We start from the raw sequence: 13,752 nt of genomic DNA on the forward strand, positions 1-13,752 counted from the left end.
TGAATACTTCAATTTACAGACAGTAAAAAACACTCAGCAAACATGTTACTTACACGTGGTCTTTTCCATTCGAACTTGATAGGGATTTTCTGGCTGTAGAAGAGGGAGGATTCATTCGGTGGGAAATCAGGATCTTCATAGAGAATGTTTTTCTCCAGGCACTTCTTGTGAAGCTCTTCATAGGTCTTCTCCTTCACTCTGATAATGGGCTGGTTGCGACTTATAATGGCAGAATAAATCCCCCCCGTGCCCCCACCCGCACCTTCAGTTGTAGTGCTAATAGTAGCGCTGGGAACCGACCCAGCACCTGTCTGCTGAGCCACTGCTGCATTTATGGCGGTCGGCATGGGAATCAGGCTTAAAGCAGACGTTGAAAGAAAGCAAGGTCTTGCAAACTGGAAGGAAATTTGAGAGAAGAGGAAGTTGCTGGGTAAACCGCTTTTTCTATCCGTTGAAAGTCTCCTAGTCAAATCGGCAAGCAATAGAATTCCATGTGGTTAAGGGCGTTGTGCATCCTCTCAGAGGGTGGTATTTTGTCATAACAAATTGGAATTTATTCCTCAATGTAGAACAGGATAATCTGTTGGCTAACTCCTGTGCCTGAGTTGTTGTATCTACAGCATGTGTGTGTGCGCCTGTCCTGTGCGCGTAAGAGCCCAGAAGGGACAAGCTTTTACCCATGAAATCTAAAAATAACTACAGGCAAAGGGTGAGAGAGAGGGAAAGTGAGACGGTTAGTAAGATGGTGTCAATCTTCTGCGCAGCTCATGCCAAGGCCAGGCATGTTCCTGGGACAGGCTCCATGTGCAGGCTGACTCCTTGTGCAAGCAGCCCATCTTTTCCTTAAGTAGAGAGAACAGCTAAACTGGAAGCTAAACTCCTGCTGATCTGGGAACACATTTACGAATTACTGCCAGCCACTAAACTCGTCCTGACACTCCAGAAGGAACGGTTGTACTCAACTTGTTGTTTCTACTCTTTGCTGCAGAAAAGATATATAGAGATTTTTACTAGTAGGGAGGCTTATCTGAAGGCATGCTCCTAGTAGTGAAAAAAGTAATTATTTTATGCTACTGAGGTCAGGTCAATACCTGCCAGCTGGGTTTGGCTCCTCTAGAAAGCAGCTCACCAGCACTGAGATTCACTTGGTGGTAGCTACCTCCCATGTAAAAGGCACCTTTTCATATAGGGGGCCCACTGTGGAAACTGGGCCATTCTGCATGTGCTAGCATATACCAATTTTAGAGGAGACGTCTGACTTTGCACATTTATTTTATCACACAACAGTGGGATAAGGGACAAATTCACAGTCTCTATGAAAGAAAATCTAAACACATGTTGCTCTTCTCTATAACCCAGTTCTTTAAAAGGTGTCAAGAAAAGCCCCCTAACACCTTGATTTTTCTTTTATTGGGAAGTCTTAAATCACACAATGACATCAGCGTTATTTTTGCTTAATGACACTTGTCTCTGGACTCTGGCTCATGTACAGATTGCTGACCTTCTGCCCTAGTACTATGGTGTTTTCCAAAGCACTGATTCTTCTTTTTTTTTTTCCTCATCCATTTGCTTGGTTTACACATTTCAAATCAACAGTACAATGGACAATCTCTAAACATCATTAAAAAAGCCTTCACTAGGGGAACTTTTAAAGAAGGTAATATAGTTGGCAAGCTTGACGACCCTCTAGAAGTATTAATCCTCAGTCTTCTAACGGTGGCCTAAATCCTTTTCTTTTTATCATGAATGCAAGCCTTCTTGCACCAACAGGGCAACCAGAAAGGGCAGATTCAAGTGTTCATGGAGATGGGAACGCAATTTCTTCACGGTGGATAGTTCAGATGCAGAATTGATGACTTCCTCATTACATTTAGACGCAAGGATTGCAGGGCTCATATTTGACATTACTCTGCAGGACAGCTTGGCAGAGACACATCTCTCTCTTTCCAGGATGTTTCAAGAGCAATGCAAGTGATGCAAGGGCTTCTCATTGCACAGCTTCAGGAAAAATGCTCATTTTGGAGCCTGTGCGTATGTTCTTTCTTTCATGTTCTCCCTTTTTGCCCAGTACAAAAATTCATCTATTACGTCTCATACACAGAGCTCTGTTTCGGGAAGAATATCAGTAGCACAGGTGTGGCATTTGACAAGTTCCTTGTGGGCTGCTGGGGAGGGTCATAGAGAACAGGAGAGGTGCCTGAGGACCGGAGGAAGGCCAATATCACTCCAGTCTTCAAAAAGGGCAGGAAGGAGGACCCAGGGAACTACAGACCGGTTAGTCTCACCTCCGTCCCTGGGAAGGTAATGGAGCGACTCATTCTGGATATCATATCCAAGCACGTTCAAGAGCAGGAAGTTATTGGAAGTGGTCAACATGGATTTACCAAGGGTAAATCATGCTTGACCAATCTCGTAGCCTTCTATGATGTTATAACTGGTTGGCTAGATGAGGGCAGAGCAGCGGATGTCATCTCCCTTGACTTTAGCAAGGCTTTTGACACTGTCTCTCATAACATCCTCCTTAAGAAACTGAGGAAGTGTGGACTAGACAAGGGGACAGTGAGGTGGATTGAGAGCTGGCTGTGTGACAGGACTCAGAGGGTTGTGATTAATGGAGCAGGGTCGAGTTGGAGGCCTGTAACCAGTGGTGACCCCCAGGGGTCCATACTTGGACCAGTATTGTTTAACGTATTCATCAACGACCTGGATGAGGGGACAGAGTGTATGCTCAGCAAGTTCGCTGATGATACCAAACTGGGTGGGGTGGCTGACACCTCAGAGGGCTGTGCTGCCATCCAGCGTGACCTAGACAGGCTGGAGAGCTGGGCAGAGAAGAACCTAATGAGGTTCAACAAGGACAAGTGTAGGGTCCTGCACCTGGGGAGGAAGAATGTCAGGCACCAGTATAGGTTAGGGGTGGACCTGCTGGGAAGCAGCTCTGAAGAAAAGGATCTGGGGGTCTTGGTAGACAGTAAATTATCCATGAGCAAGCAATGTGCCCTTGTCGCCAAGAAGGCCAATGGAATTCTGGTCTGCATAGGGAAGAGTGTGGCCAGCAGGTCAAGGGAGGTCATTCTCCCCCTCTACTCTGCACTGGTGAGGCCACAACTGGAATACTGCATCCAGTTTTGGGCTCCCCAGTTCAAGAGAGACAGGGAACTACTGGAGGGAGTCCAGCATAGGGCAACAAAGATGATTGAGGGATTGGAGCATCTCCCTTCTGAGGAAAGGCTGAGAGAGCTGGGACTCTTTAGCCTGGAGAAGGCTGAGGGGAGACCTTATTAATGTTTACAAGTACCTAAAGGGTGGGTTTAAGGAGGATGAAGCCAGATTCTTTTCAGTGGTTCCCAGTAACAGGACGAGGGGTAATGGGCACAAGCTGGAACATAGGAAGTTCCGTTCAAATACACGGAAAAACTTCTTTATGGTGAGGGTGCCAGAGCACTGGAACAGGCTGCCCAGGGAGGTTGTGGAGTCCCCTTCTCTGGAGACTTTCAAGACCCACCTGAATGCAGTCCTGAGTAATGTGCCCTAGGCAATCCTGCTTTAGCAGGGGAGTTGGACTTAGATGATCTCTAGAGGTCCCTTCCAACTCTGAAAAATTCCGTGATTAGCAGTGTTTTTATTATTTCTTTTTTTTTCTTGGGATGGTCAGCAAGTGTCAGGGTATGACCTGCTGCCACTGCGACAGCTAACAGTTCAGTAGTGCCTGCAGAGGGAATGGCAGGTGGACATGCACTTCTCACTTCTAACCCAATGCTGCTTTTTACAGATGTTCAGGAGTATTATGTGGTTATACCTGTTCAAAGAACAGCTTCTCCTTTTCTTATTTTTTACTGGACAGATGGTTTTTGTGAGAAACAGCAGTTGCTAATAAAAGACAAACGGCATCTTTAAAAAAACACAAGTTACCATAGAGAAGAATGGATATGCTGTCTGCTATAAACAGAAAAATAGACCCCTTGTCCATTAAACCACCTTGTGCAATGGAATTTTTTTGCAAGCAGAAGTATCCCAATACCTGACCTGTTCAGACAGAGCAAAAGTGAACTATGTGAATGATAATCTTTCTATTTAATTTTTTTAAAGTTTTATCTCCAGTTGTTTTCACTAATTGAATACAATTACTTTTTTTTTGTAAAGATACACTATAAATTTATTTCTTCATCTATGGCATAAATATGTGGAAAAGTATGCGAGTTGCTAAAAATATCAATGTAAATGATATTCTTTAAATCTGAGGAAATAAATTTAAAAGACACAACTGCTAAGATTTTCAGCAACTAATTCCTATTGAAATCCGTAGAAGTTAAGCACTTCATACCACTGAAAATTTGACCCATGAGTATATGCTATAGTGCAGATATCATACTGAGGGACAGAGTACAAGAAGTAGTCATTCATTTTTACCAGATACCCTTGGAAGAATACTTAGTAGTGATTCTAAACAGTAGAAAGAAGGTTAGAAGGAATAAGGCTTCATTGTTACTTTATTTCACTTACTTTCTAACTTCCGAAATACCAGTTAAAACATTCCATTAAAATGCTCCAGACAATAATTATATCCCGTCAGAAGCACTGCTATGCTTAAACATAAGAAGCAATTGTCAATAAAAGCTTAGAAATTGCTAGAAAAATAGGGTCTGTCTCAAAAATAGGGTCTGTCTCTCTTCTCACAGATGTAAAGATCTACTTGCTACTGTTCTACCTGGATTTACTCGTCTGCATTAAGGACAACAGAATTTAGGCTGCCAGTTCCTGAAGTGGAGGCTCACACTCTCTGCTAGAAGGGGCTGACGAACAGCTCCACACAAGGAAAAAGAAGGAACCTAAGGGTCTGCTGGGGAACAAACTGCGCTTGGTATTCAAGAGCGGACGGAGTAGTCACAGTTTGCTCTCACGCTTGCTGTTCCCAGAAATCTGCTCTGCAGAGGACAGACAGCAGCAGGTGGGAATGACTGACCAAGCACAGAAAAGACTTGGTAAGAAGAGTAGGGAACAACACACAAATGGACGGTTACATTGCCTTTAGTTGGCAAAAATGGTGAGCATCATTCTCCATTTCCTAAGAGTTTTTTAGAAAATACTTCCTTATCTTGCTAAAAGACATTACGTAAATTTTGCCCTTTTATATTCACAAAAGCCAACTGATGGCATGTTCAGACTTGACTCAAAGCACAAATGGTTTTAAAAAAAATACAGTTGACAAGTGTAGCAAATAGAAAGGGCAAACAACTTGAGCCATGGAGCAATGGCAGCCTGCAAAAAGAGATGTCTGATACGGAAAGGGCTCTGGCAATAGGCAGAATGTAGGGGATGTGGGACTCAGGATGACTCCTGGTTTTGAAAGGGAAGAAAGCATCAGGACACACCAGTTCTGTTTGCAGAGATGGCGGGGAAAAGGAGGAAAGGGAACATTAGGGTGAGTTGTAAGAGAATAGGGGAATAAGCACGAAGTGGGATGGTGAAATGCAGAATTAATCCCATTAAAACTAAAAATTTGCTTCATAAATACCAGGCGCAAATCTCAGCCAGATACTAAAAACTGTCCAAGAAATTACTAAAATATGTGTAAAGGAAGCCAAATCTTGGCAAGAGTTGGCAGATGTGGAGAAGCAGAGCTCTCCGTAATCTGAGCTGCTTCACTGGGCTGGCTTTAACTAATGACATTTAATCATCCAAAATTGCCAATTCTTTCCTAACAAATGACTTTTTTCTAAGTATTACTTGCAGAGGGGAGCAATAACATGCAAAATGTTTCTGTGCGAGTCTAGCTGCTACCCTAAGCCAGTATTGCACTTAGGTAGACCTGTGCCTTTTCAAAATTCAAACACCAGTTTCAAAGCCGGCTACTGGAGAGAATTCTGCACTCCCATGTTACTGTCTTTTACTATTGCACAACTGACTGGCACAACCTACTCAAATCTTACCTTCTGTGACTGAACTGTTTGGCTAGCCTGTTGTTCACTTTCCTGTACAGACTGCCTGATTTCGCATTGTCATAAGGAGCGGAAAGGGCAAGTGTCTGTAATTACACTGGGTGGCTCCTTCTGGGTTTGTTTTCACAAGGCAGCTTGCAGGCAGAACTCTGAGGATAACCTCTGCATCTGGCACATCTACTGATGCTGCTTGTCGAGCTGGCACAGATCTGCTCTTCTCAAGAACTCCAGTCTCTGAATAGTGGGATTTCCAAATACTTGAATTAAACCTCATGATCACAAGCCAAAATCTCACCCTATCAATTTGTGATTTTTCCAGTGCAAGTGAAGGTAGAACTCAATTTTAATGCCCAACTGAAGCTAGCCTGAAGGAGATAGTATTTAGCTTTTTTCCCCAAAGATCCTAGTGCTATTACTTTTGCCATCTAGAAGAGCTATCCAAGTTTAAATTACTGCTTTAAAAGAAAAATTGCAGGAAACATTACTTTGGGGTGTAGGTGGGAAACATGTTCCTTGATTTGATTGGATCCAAGTGAGCCTTTTAAGTCCTCCCAACTTATTTTCCCTCAACTTCTCAAGAATTCTTCGAAGAAGTGTCTTCTTTCAGTTGATGCAAATCTCCCAGTCAGCATCTACACTCAGGGCTAAATTTTCCAGCGTCAGTGCAGAGGTCTTCATATTGTATGCGAAAACCACTTCTTTTTCTTTCCCATCTGAACAGGACAAGAGAGTTCAGTATAAGATTTAAGAAGAACCCTTCTGAAATGCAGTTACACATGACTCCCTCCAGTTTTTAATTCAAACTGTCCCTGCCGCTGGTGGAAAGGATTGATTAACAAAAAAACCAGTAGTCAAATCTGCCCAGTATACGCATAAGAATGTAGCAGAATTGGAAAAACTATTTCTTTTTTTCTGACCTTTCACACTATGGTACATCAAACTATGGAACTATTCAGGGATTTTTCTGAAAAAAATAACCCTTGTTTCAGCATAGGTTTTCTTCCAAGCACCCTAAAAGTCCTCAAGCTCAACAGGTGGAGACAGAAAGCCATGTCCATGCGATTCCCCAAGTGAAGGCGGCATGCTTGGAAAGCAGCCAGAAATCATAAGCCCTTTCTCTAGATGCCGCTGCCAATCTATATGGGATTCCTCACAACTTCTAGAGATCCTCACATAGTCAGGAACTCCAGATGCTTTTGAATGAGCAAGAGAACATAAAGGTAATTCTGTTTTTGTCTGCAAGTTTGCTGTTCTAAACCAGGCAGGCTTACAGATCCAAGCAAATGGTTCTTCATTTGAAATGCTATCTCTGGTCATATTCTGTGCAGGACAAAGTTATCTGAACTTGTTAAGTCTGAACCACTGTTATTGATGTATCTATTTGCCTTACAAAAAAGCAAGTGTTCTTTAATATTGCCTGTAATATTAGTGGTGAGTAGCTGCTGTCTCCTTTCACTAAATTCTGTCCTTGATATCCAAAAAGTAGCAAATAAAACTAAACAAAGATGCTCCCTATGTTATAACACTTCCTTTATAGAGTTGTCAGTTTGCCACCTCTAGTGAATGGCAGCGGTGCAATGGTATTTCAAATAATTGGAGTAAAATGGAAGTCAGTTCATTACCCTTGGAACAGGCTGTCACAAAAGTGGGTTGCTGTCCAAATCCCAGAACTATCACCCGTTCAACCACACATGTGGTGTGGTATTGTCCGCTTTCATCTGTGCACCTGAAAAAAGAAAATAATTTCATATACGTTAGTTTCTGTCCATCAGTAAAAGTTCAGCACCATATAGAGAAAGTAATACTTCAGTCTCACCCTGAAAGTTCCCTGTACTGGCTTCCTTTCCTCTGTTTACCTTTCTCCTGAAACAAGTAAAACTTTCTCCCATTATCAGCTAATTTTTTACTGCATATTTTTGAACCCTGAAGAAATAAACAAATGCCTGTAAAAATCACCATTTATGTACTGCACAGCCCCACGGGCAACGTACCTCAATAGTGAAAGTGTCATAGTGACATATTTAGGATCTCTTTCCCTACAAGCAGCTATGGATATTTTTGGCGTTTAGGTTGTTTCACTCAACCTTTGCAGCTTGTGTCCACTCATGCTTCCTTTCACATGCTTTTCCTGTATTTTTTACCATGCTAATGTACATGGTATATTTGTTGATGACTTTTGGAGACTACATGTGATGGTGTCTGTTTGTGGTTCCCACACAAAATATCTCAAGTTGAAAGGGACCCATAAGGATCGTTGAGTCCAAATCCCTGCTCCTCGCAGGACTACCTAAACTAAATCATATGACTAAGAGCATTGTCCAGATGCTCCTTGAACTCTGACAGGCTTGGTGTTGTGACCACTTCCCTGGGCAGCCTGTTCCAGTGACTGACCACCCTCTCAGTGAAGATCTTAGAAAATACAAGCACTCCAGGTATTGCCTATTTGCAAATCTCCCAGTTTATCTTCTTTTTGTCTCTCTGATAGGCTTTACTCCTGCTGATGACTTTCTTTGTATTTGAGTAAATACGTAGAATCTGCAGATTTGACTAGACTGAAACAATGAGAACCCTCGGTATTGCATGTGTTTCTGCCCTTAGACTTATACAAAACATTGTTTACCTCTGCAGTTTTATAACGGATTCTGCACGCTCTGGGACTTCACTAAGCAATAGATGAGGCTAATACTTCTACACCTGTAAGAAGGCCTCATGAACTAGAAAAGGCATTTCCAATGACAGTGTGTTGGTGGCTTTTTTCCATAATTGCTGTTACCTGGAAGACAGAATGTTCTTATGGAAAGTGAATTTCCGATTGAGGAACTGCTTCTTGTGGAGATATTGAAATGAATGCCCATCATCTAGGTAGAGCTCACCCATTGCACAGGCCTGTGAAACACACCAGGTGGAGCAAATTAACAGCAGCCTCTAGCGCTGGACAAAGAAACTAAAAATGCCTCACTATATGTTACCCTTCATAGTGAAGGGTGTGTGTTTATTTTTATTTAGTGACTTGTATCCCTGGAAGGCTCAGAGAGTCCAGGTCTGTGAGTGCTCTGACATCCTCATTTTGTAAACTGATGTGGGTGCCAGGTGTCACCTCATTTATTAGAAAAGACAGTTGTGGGAAGTTCTCTCTCTGTGTCCAAGAGCAAGTTTGTGGCCTGACCGTTCTCTGCTCCCTCCTCCAAGGAACTGGAGGAGGGATGAGGACGGTCAGAAAAATGTTCTGCCACTGCTATACTCAGTCTCATTTTAAGGGAACAGTGGGAGGGGAGGTGGCAGCCCCCCCAAACAGGAGAAGTGCGGGAGAGCCATTTGGCATACAGATGCAGATACCGTTGTGCTGATCGAACAGGCAGCAAGGACCATAACAAGGTCAGATGTAATAAAAGGCAACTTTGTAAAGGGTACATCATCTCAGAGTACCTCAGTGTTCAGGGCCACGCGGAGTTCGTAAGAAATATCTATCATCCATTCAGTGGATTTTCCAGCTGTGGTCTTCAGAGGTATCACAGTGCCTCCCCGCTGGAATACAGGAATCTGGAAGAAAAAAAAAAAAAGCCAGTATAGAAAAGTTCATATACTCTGATCATATAATTTTAACTTGGAACAGGGATAACTGAAGCTTGCTCTCACTAAAGCCCAAAATCAGCTTTTATCACAAGTACATAAAGAAACTATTCAGCTAACAATGGGAACAGTAGTAATCTTCCTGTACGTGTACAAGCAAAATACCTTTGCTTGGAGAAGTCACCCTTACATCATCTCACTTTTCTTTACCACCAGGACATATTAGTGCTCCATCTAACAACAAAGGACATGGGATTTTCTTCTCTACAAAAGCTATTTTACGTTACATTTCTACAAGGAAATTGCAATGTCACTTTTCTGATTTTGAATGTTGACAAAACAAAAGCCTATTTGGTTTTTTTCTGCTCAATGGAAGTAGTATTTTAAAACAAAACCATACATTCTCCAGTGTTACTGGGATCTTCAGAGTGCCTAGATCTTCCATTCGTTTAAATTTTCTGAAATCATACCAAATCTAGGAAAAATGAAAAAAGAATTAGCCTGACATATGGCATGATCTGTTCCCTCTGCAGATGCGGTTGTTCTCCCGCTTAACCTTACTGTCACTGTTCCTAAAAACTTATTTGATGTGCAAGAAAAAGCATTTACTTTTTAAATCAGATGACCTTCTGGATGGAAAGAATAAATTCTCATTCCTGAAGCACAAAAATAAGCTGGTCTGTTCTACAGCTTGCATAACATCTTGTATGTCTTAAAGCATCTGGAAATGCAAAACAATGAAATACCACTCTTTTTTTATCTAGAAATGCTGAGTTACAGAATAAGCGGATTTAAATTGCAGTGAAAATTAACAACAAAGTTGCTAATAACAGGTCACAAAAGAGAGCTACACCTGAAACTTCCCATGCACCACACTTGCCAACAGGTTTAACTGCTTTCAGTGTGCCAGGCAGTCAATTCCCATAGAGATCTTGATAAAAGTATTTTTCTTAACTTGTTTGAAGAGCCTAGTCTGTTTTTTCTCCTTATATTGAGAAGAATTCTCAGTGTCCTCAGATGCATTAGGGTCACAAGGCTCTGCATGGTCTCACACATTCCCCTTCGCTGCTGTCCTTCCTCTCATTCCTCTCTAGAGTCTCAGGCTTTCCCTTAGGAACTATTTTCCCCAAATTCCTTTCCTTCCTCCACCTCTCGGCTGCTGCAGCCAAACTCTCTGTAGGAGTGGATCACAGTGCCATCCTGTGGATAAGTAACTTTACTTCAGAGAGGAACTGATCTCTGTACATGTCAAAGTCTTTGCTACACACAACACAGCCTACTGAGGCTTGTATTTCGTTATAATTTTCCCTCCCCACAGCTTCCCTCTGATTTCCTTATGACCTTTCTTCAAAGATCCGTTTTCTTCTACATAAAAGAGAAGTTTAACCTAAAGAGAAATGCATGAAAAAAGGGAATGGACAATTTAGTGAAGGTGGTTTTTGGTGTTCCATGAGAAGCAGCAGGCCTTGAGGGGAGTTTTAAATTATAGGAGACCTGAGATTTGTGCAGCAGCTCTTGGAAAAGCAAGAAAGTAAATTTACTGTAAGCCAAGCAAACGAGATATAAAGATGGCAGCAAGGTTCAGAGTAGCACAGAATGGCCGGTCAGCACTTGGCACAGTGGCAGCACTCAGCAGTTAAGAGATGGGGAGCTGGAATGTTGCTGTATAAAATACTTCTGTGGGCTGAACAGCTGAGCAGCTTCATACGCATCCTCACCTCCTCTGACCCTGGTAGGAGAATGCTCACTGCCTTGGCGTCTTTCTCCGTGACTGGGTGCACCAACAAAGCATTTCCTGAAGAAAAACATAAACATGGCTGTGGTCCTCAAGGCTGCATCTCATTGGACTGGAAGCTGTGTGCTCTGGGGTTGTCAGCCTCCCATAGCCATTTTAGGGGCTTGCTGGGGCATGCCATGTACTTAAGTTCACTTTTTACTGGAAAAAAAGGCATGTGTAGGGAGCTGATGGCTGCCTGGGTCTTGTTCTGTTAGGCTACTGGGATGCAGCTGGGCTGCACTGTATACCCACCAGCTTGGAGGCACTTCTGGGCCCCTCATAGTCTAAGAGTTTGCTTCCCGTTTGCTCTACGGTTGAACAAAAAAATACACTTTTCTAGCCAAGAGTGGAAGACAGCAATGTCCTTGCAAAAAAAAATCTCCTTAAGCTTATTGCATTTGGGATGGTTGTTCTTTACTCCTAAAAAAAAATGCATAAATATATATAGACTGTACAGTTTGATAAACTACTTCTCTCCTTGCTTTGCTGGTGATGAAGCTGAACTTCCACAGTCCTCTGAAATGCTCTGCTTCACCACACTTAGCTTTGAAGCTGTGTCCTGCCTACCTTGGTCAGACTTTTGCATGAGAAGTGAATGTCCCTTCATTTGAAAGCCATCAGTAGGCACTCTTGAGCCCAGAGGTAAAAAAGAATAATGGAATGCACCATTCCCCTCGCATTCTCTCATCCCATATTGGCTGAATGTGCTTTACACAAACACATTAATCTCTTAAACTTAATTTCTGAGAAAACTGACTTTAGCAGTGAGCCATATCAGAGCAAAAAACAATCAGTTTTGGATGGTAGTTGTTTGCTACTGTCATTTCTGACATAGTCTATCACCCAAAAAATATTTAACTCAAATTCCAGAGAATGAGAAGATACCTGCTTACCGAGCATGTACTCATTTTCCACACCAAAAGTTTCTATTTTTCCTGGGAACTCTATCCAGAGAGGCCTGTAGAAAGAAAGAAAGTGAAATTCAGTTAGTTTCCCCTCTCACACCAGTCTGTTCAAGACCTTCTGGCATTTTCAGGCTCCATTTCCTCCCTCTCTTTACAATGTACAGCTATCAAGCACTGAAGATAGGGCAAGGTCCTCTTCTGTGTCTTAAAGTACTCTTTTTGAGTCACTGATGAGAGTTCCCAGTTAACATGGGTTAAGACACCCCATATATACCTATGGTTTGGCCTCCTGCAGCCTCACTTTCTTCTCTCTTGCCTTCTTCCTTACAAACTTCCACTACATATCCCTTCCTTCTAGCAAAGGAGAGATGGATGAGCCTTTCTGTCACCGTCTACCAGCAATGGTGACACCTGATGAGCTGGTCCCTGCAGCACAGTCCTTCCTGTTCTCAGCAGTTGACCATTGCTTTTACAGCATGTCTCCTCCCGGTCATGACTGAAAAACCTGCACCAGAAGTTCAATTTCAGTCTTTCTCAAAAAAGGGCAGTGCGATAACCATCTGGTTACAGAACAGGAGTTGTATGTTTAAAGTTGTATATTCAAAGATATTATGACAACAATAGCTCATTCAGAGACAGGGTCTGGGTTTCCTTACACAAAAAGCCTGGCTCACCTGCTCGCTTGTAGGCACCTGCTTGTTCACTGCAGCCCTGCTGTTTATGTGCTTGCTAATGAGACACATTTTCCACTCTGCTTATCTCAGTGTAAAAAATACCATGCTTCCTCTCTAATTCTGTAGCTACTGCGGCAAATTTAACATAATCAAAGTTTTATTTAATATTGCGGGCAGTGCACCTGTCAACATAAGCTTCATTTCAAGAAAGACAGAAACCCACTGCCTATGTCAGTGCATACAACAGGGGCATCTATGCTTACACATGTGCAGACAGATGTTCACACTGTCTGTAATGCAAATCATCTTCAAAGTTCAAACCCCTCAACCCTCTTCAAAAAGACCTTTATGTTTTTAAAACTTAAGAGATGCATTGTACTTGCGTAACAACAAGTAAAGGTAAATGTGGTGCAAAGGGAGAGTTCTAGGGCAACTTCAAAGACGCAGTAACACCAGGGAGATTAATGACATTCATCTCTTGCTGAAAGGATTGTTGCGTTCAATTCCCCTGAGACACTTTCTTAGAGGTTAGGGAGCAGCAGAGCAAAAGTTTATTTTCTAATTTCATTTCTCTTCTAGATTATGAGATTCTCTACTAAAAGAAAAATTGTAAGAAATACTGCAGAGATAAAGGATCAAGTTACCAATATGAAATAAGCTTTTATAACCGTCACAATTCAGCAGTAAGAGTTATTTTCATGAGGGGCAAAAAGTTTTTAGGTCAGCAAGTTCCAAGGCCATTAAGCACTAAGTGTGGGCTGGGGTACTACATAATGCTATTTATTATGAGGAGAATTTTGCAGTCTACTGTATTTTTAAAACATGTTTCAGGGCTGTGCAGTGTTTACTGAATCAGTGTGTTCCAGGCGTCATTTGGAAAAAAAGCC

At 42.3% G+C, this 13,752-nt stretch overlaps 2 protein-coding genes across 12 annotated transcripts in view; both read right to left on the reverse strand.

The window, feature by feature from the left end:
• CAPN3 (calpain 3) overlaps window positions 1-694 on the reverse strand; it is a 31,977-nt gene extending 31,283 nt beyond the window's left edge. The window contains exon 1 of one of the 2 annotated variants that reach the window (XM_054199816.1): window positions 54-694. In XM_054199816.1, the coding sequence (XP_054055791.1) occupies window positions 54-347 (294 nt within the window). In that variant the 5' untranslated portion in view covers window positions 348-694. The remainder of the gene's footprint in view (window positions 1-53) is intronic. The other variant, XM_054199815.1, reaches the window with a different exon arrangement.
• A 2,725-nt stretch (window positions 695-3,419) lies between these two features.
• The window catches only part of GANC (glucosidase alpha, neutral C), a 28,366-nt gene continuing 18,033 nt past the window's right edge, over window positions 3,420-13,752 (reverse strand). For 3 of the 10 annotated variants that reach the window (XM_054199806.1, XM_054199810.1, XM_054199807.1), the window contains 7 exons: window positions 12,180-12,244; window positions 11,228-11,304; window positions 9,910-9,984; window positions 9,366-9,479; window positions 8,713-8,825; window positions 7,562-7,665; window positions 3,423-6,652 (listed from right to left, as the gene is read on the reverse strand). In XM_054199806.1, the coding sequence (XP_054055781.1) occupies window positions 6,543-6,652; window positions 7,562-7,665; window positions 8,713-8,825; window positions 9,366-9,479; window positions 9,910-9,984; window positions 11,228-11,304; window positions 12,180-12,244 (658 nt within the window). In that variant the 3' untranslated portion in view covers window positions 3,423-6,542. Of the gene's footprint in view, window positions 6,653-7,561; window positions 7,666-8,712; window positions 8,826-9,365; window positions 9,480-9,909; window positions 9,985-11,227; window positions 11,305-12,171; window positions 12,245-13,752 lie in introns of those variants that run through there. The other 7 variants (XR_008466147.1, XM_054199811.1, XM_054199812.1 and 4 more) reach the window with 7 other exon arrangements.

The sequence above is a fragment of the Rissa tridactyla genome, chromosome 4 (genome assembly GCF_028500815.1).
Source record: "Rissa tridactyla isolate bRisTri1 chromosome 4, bRisTri1.patW.cur.20221130, whole genome shotgun sequence".
NCBI lineage: Eukaryota > Metazoa > Chordata > Aves > Charadriiformes > Laridae > Rissa > Rissa tridactyla.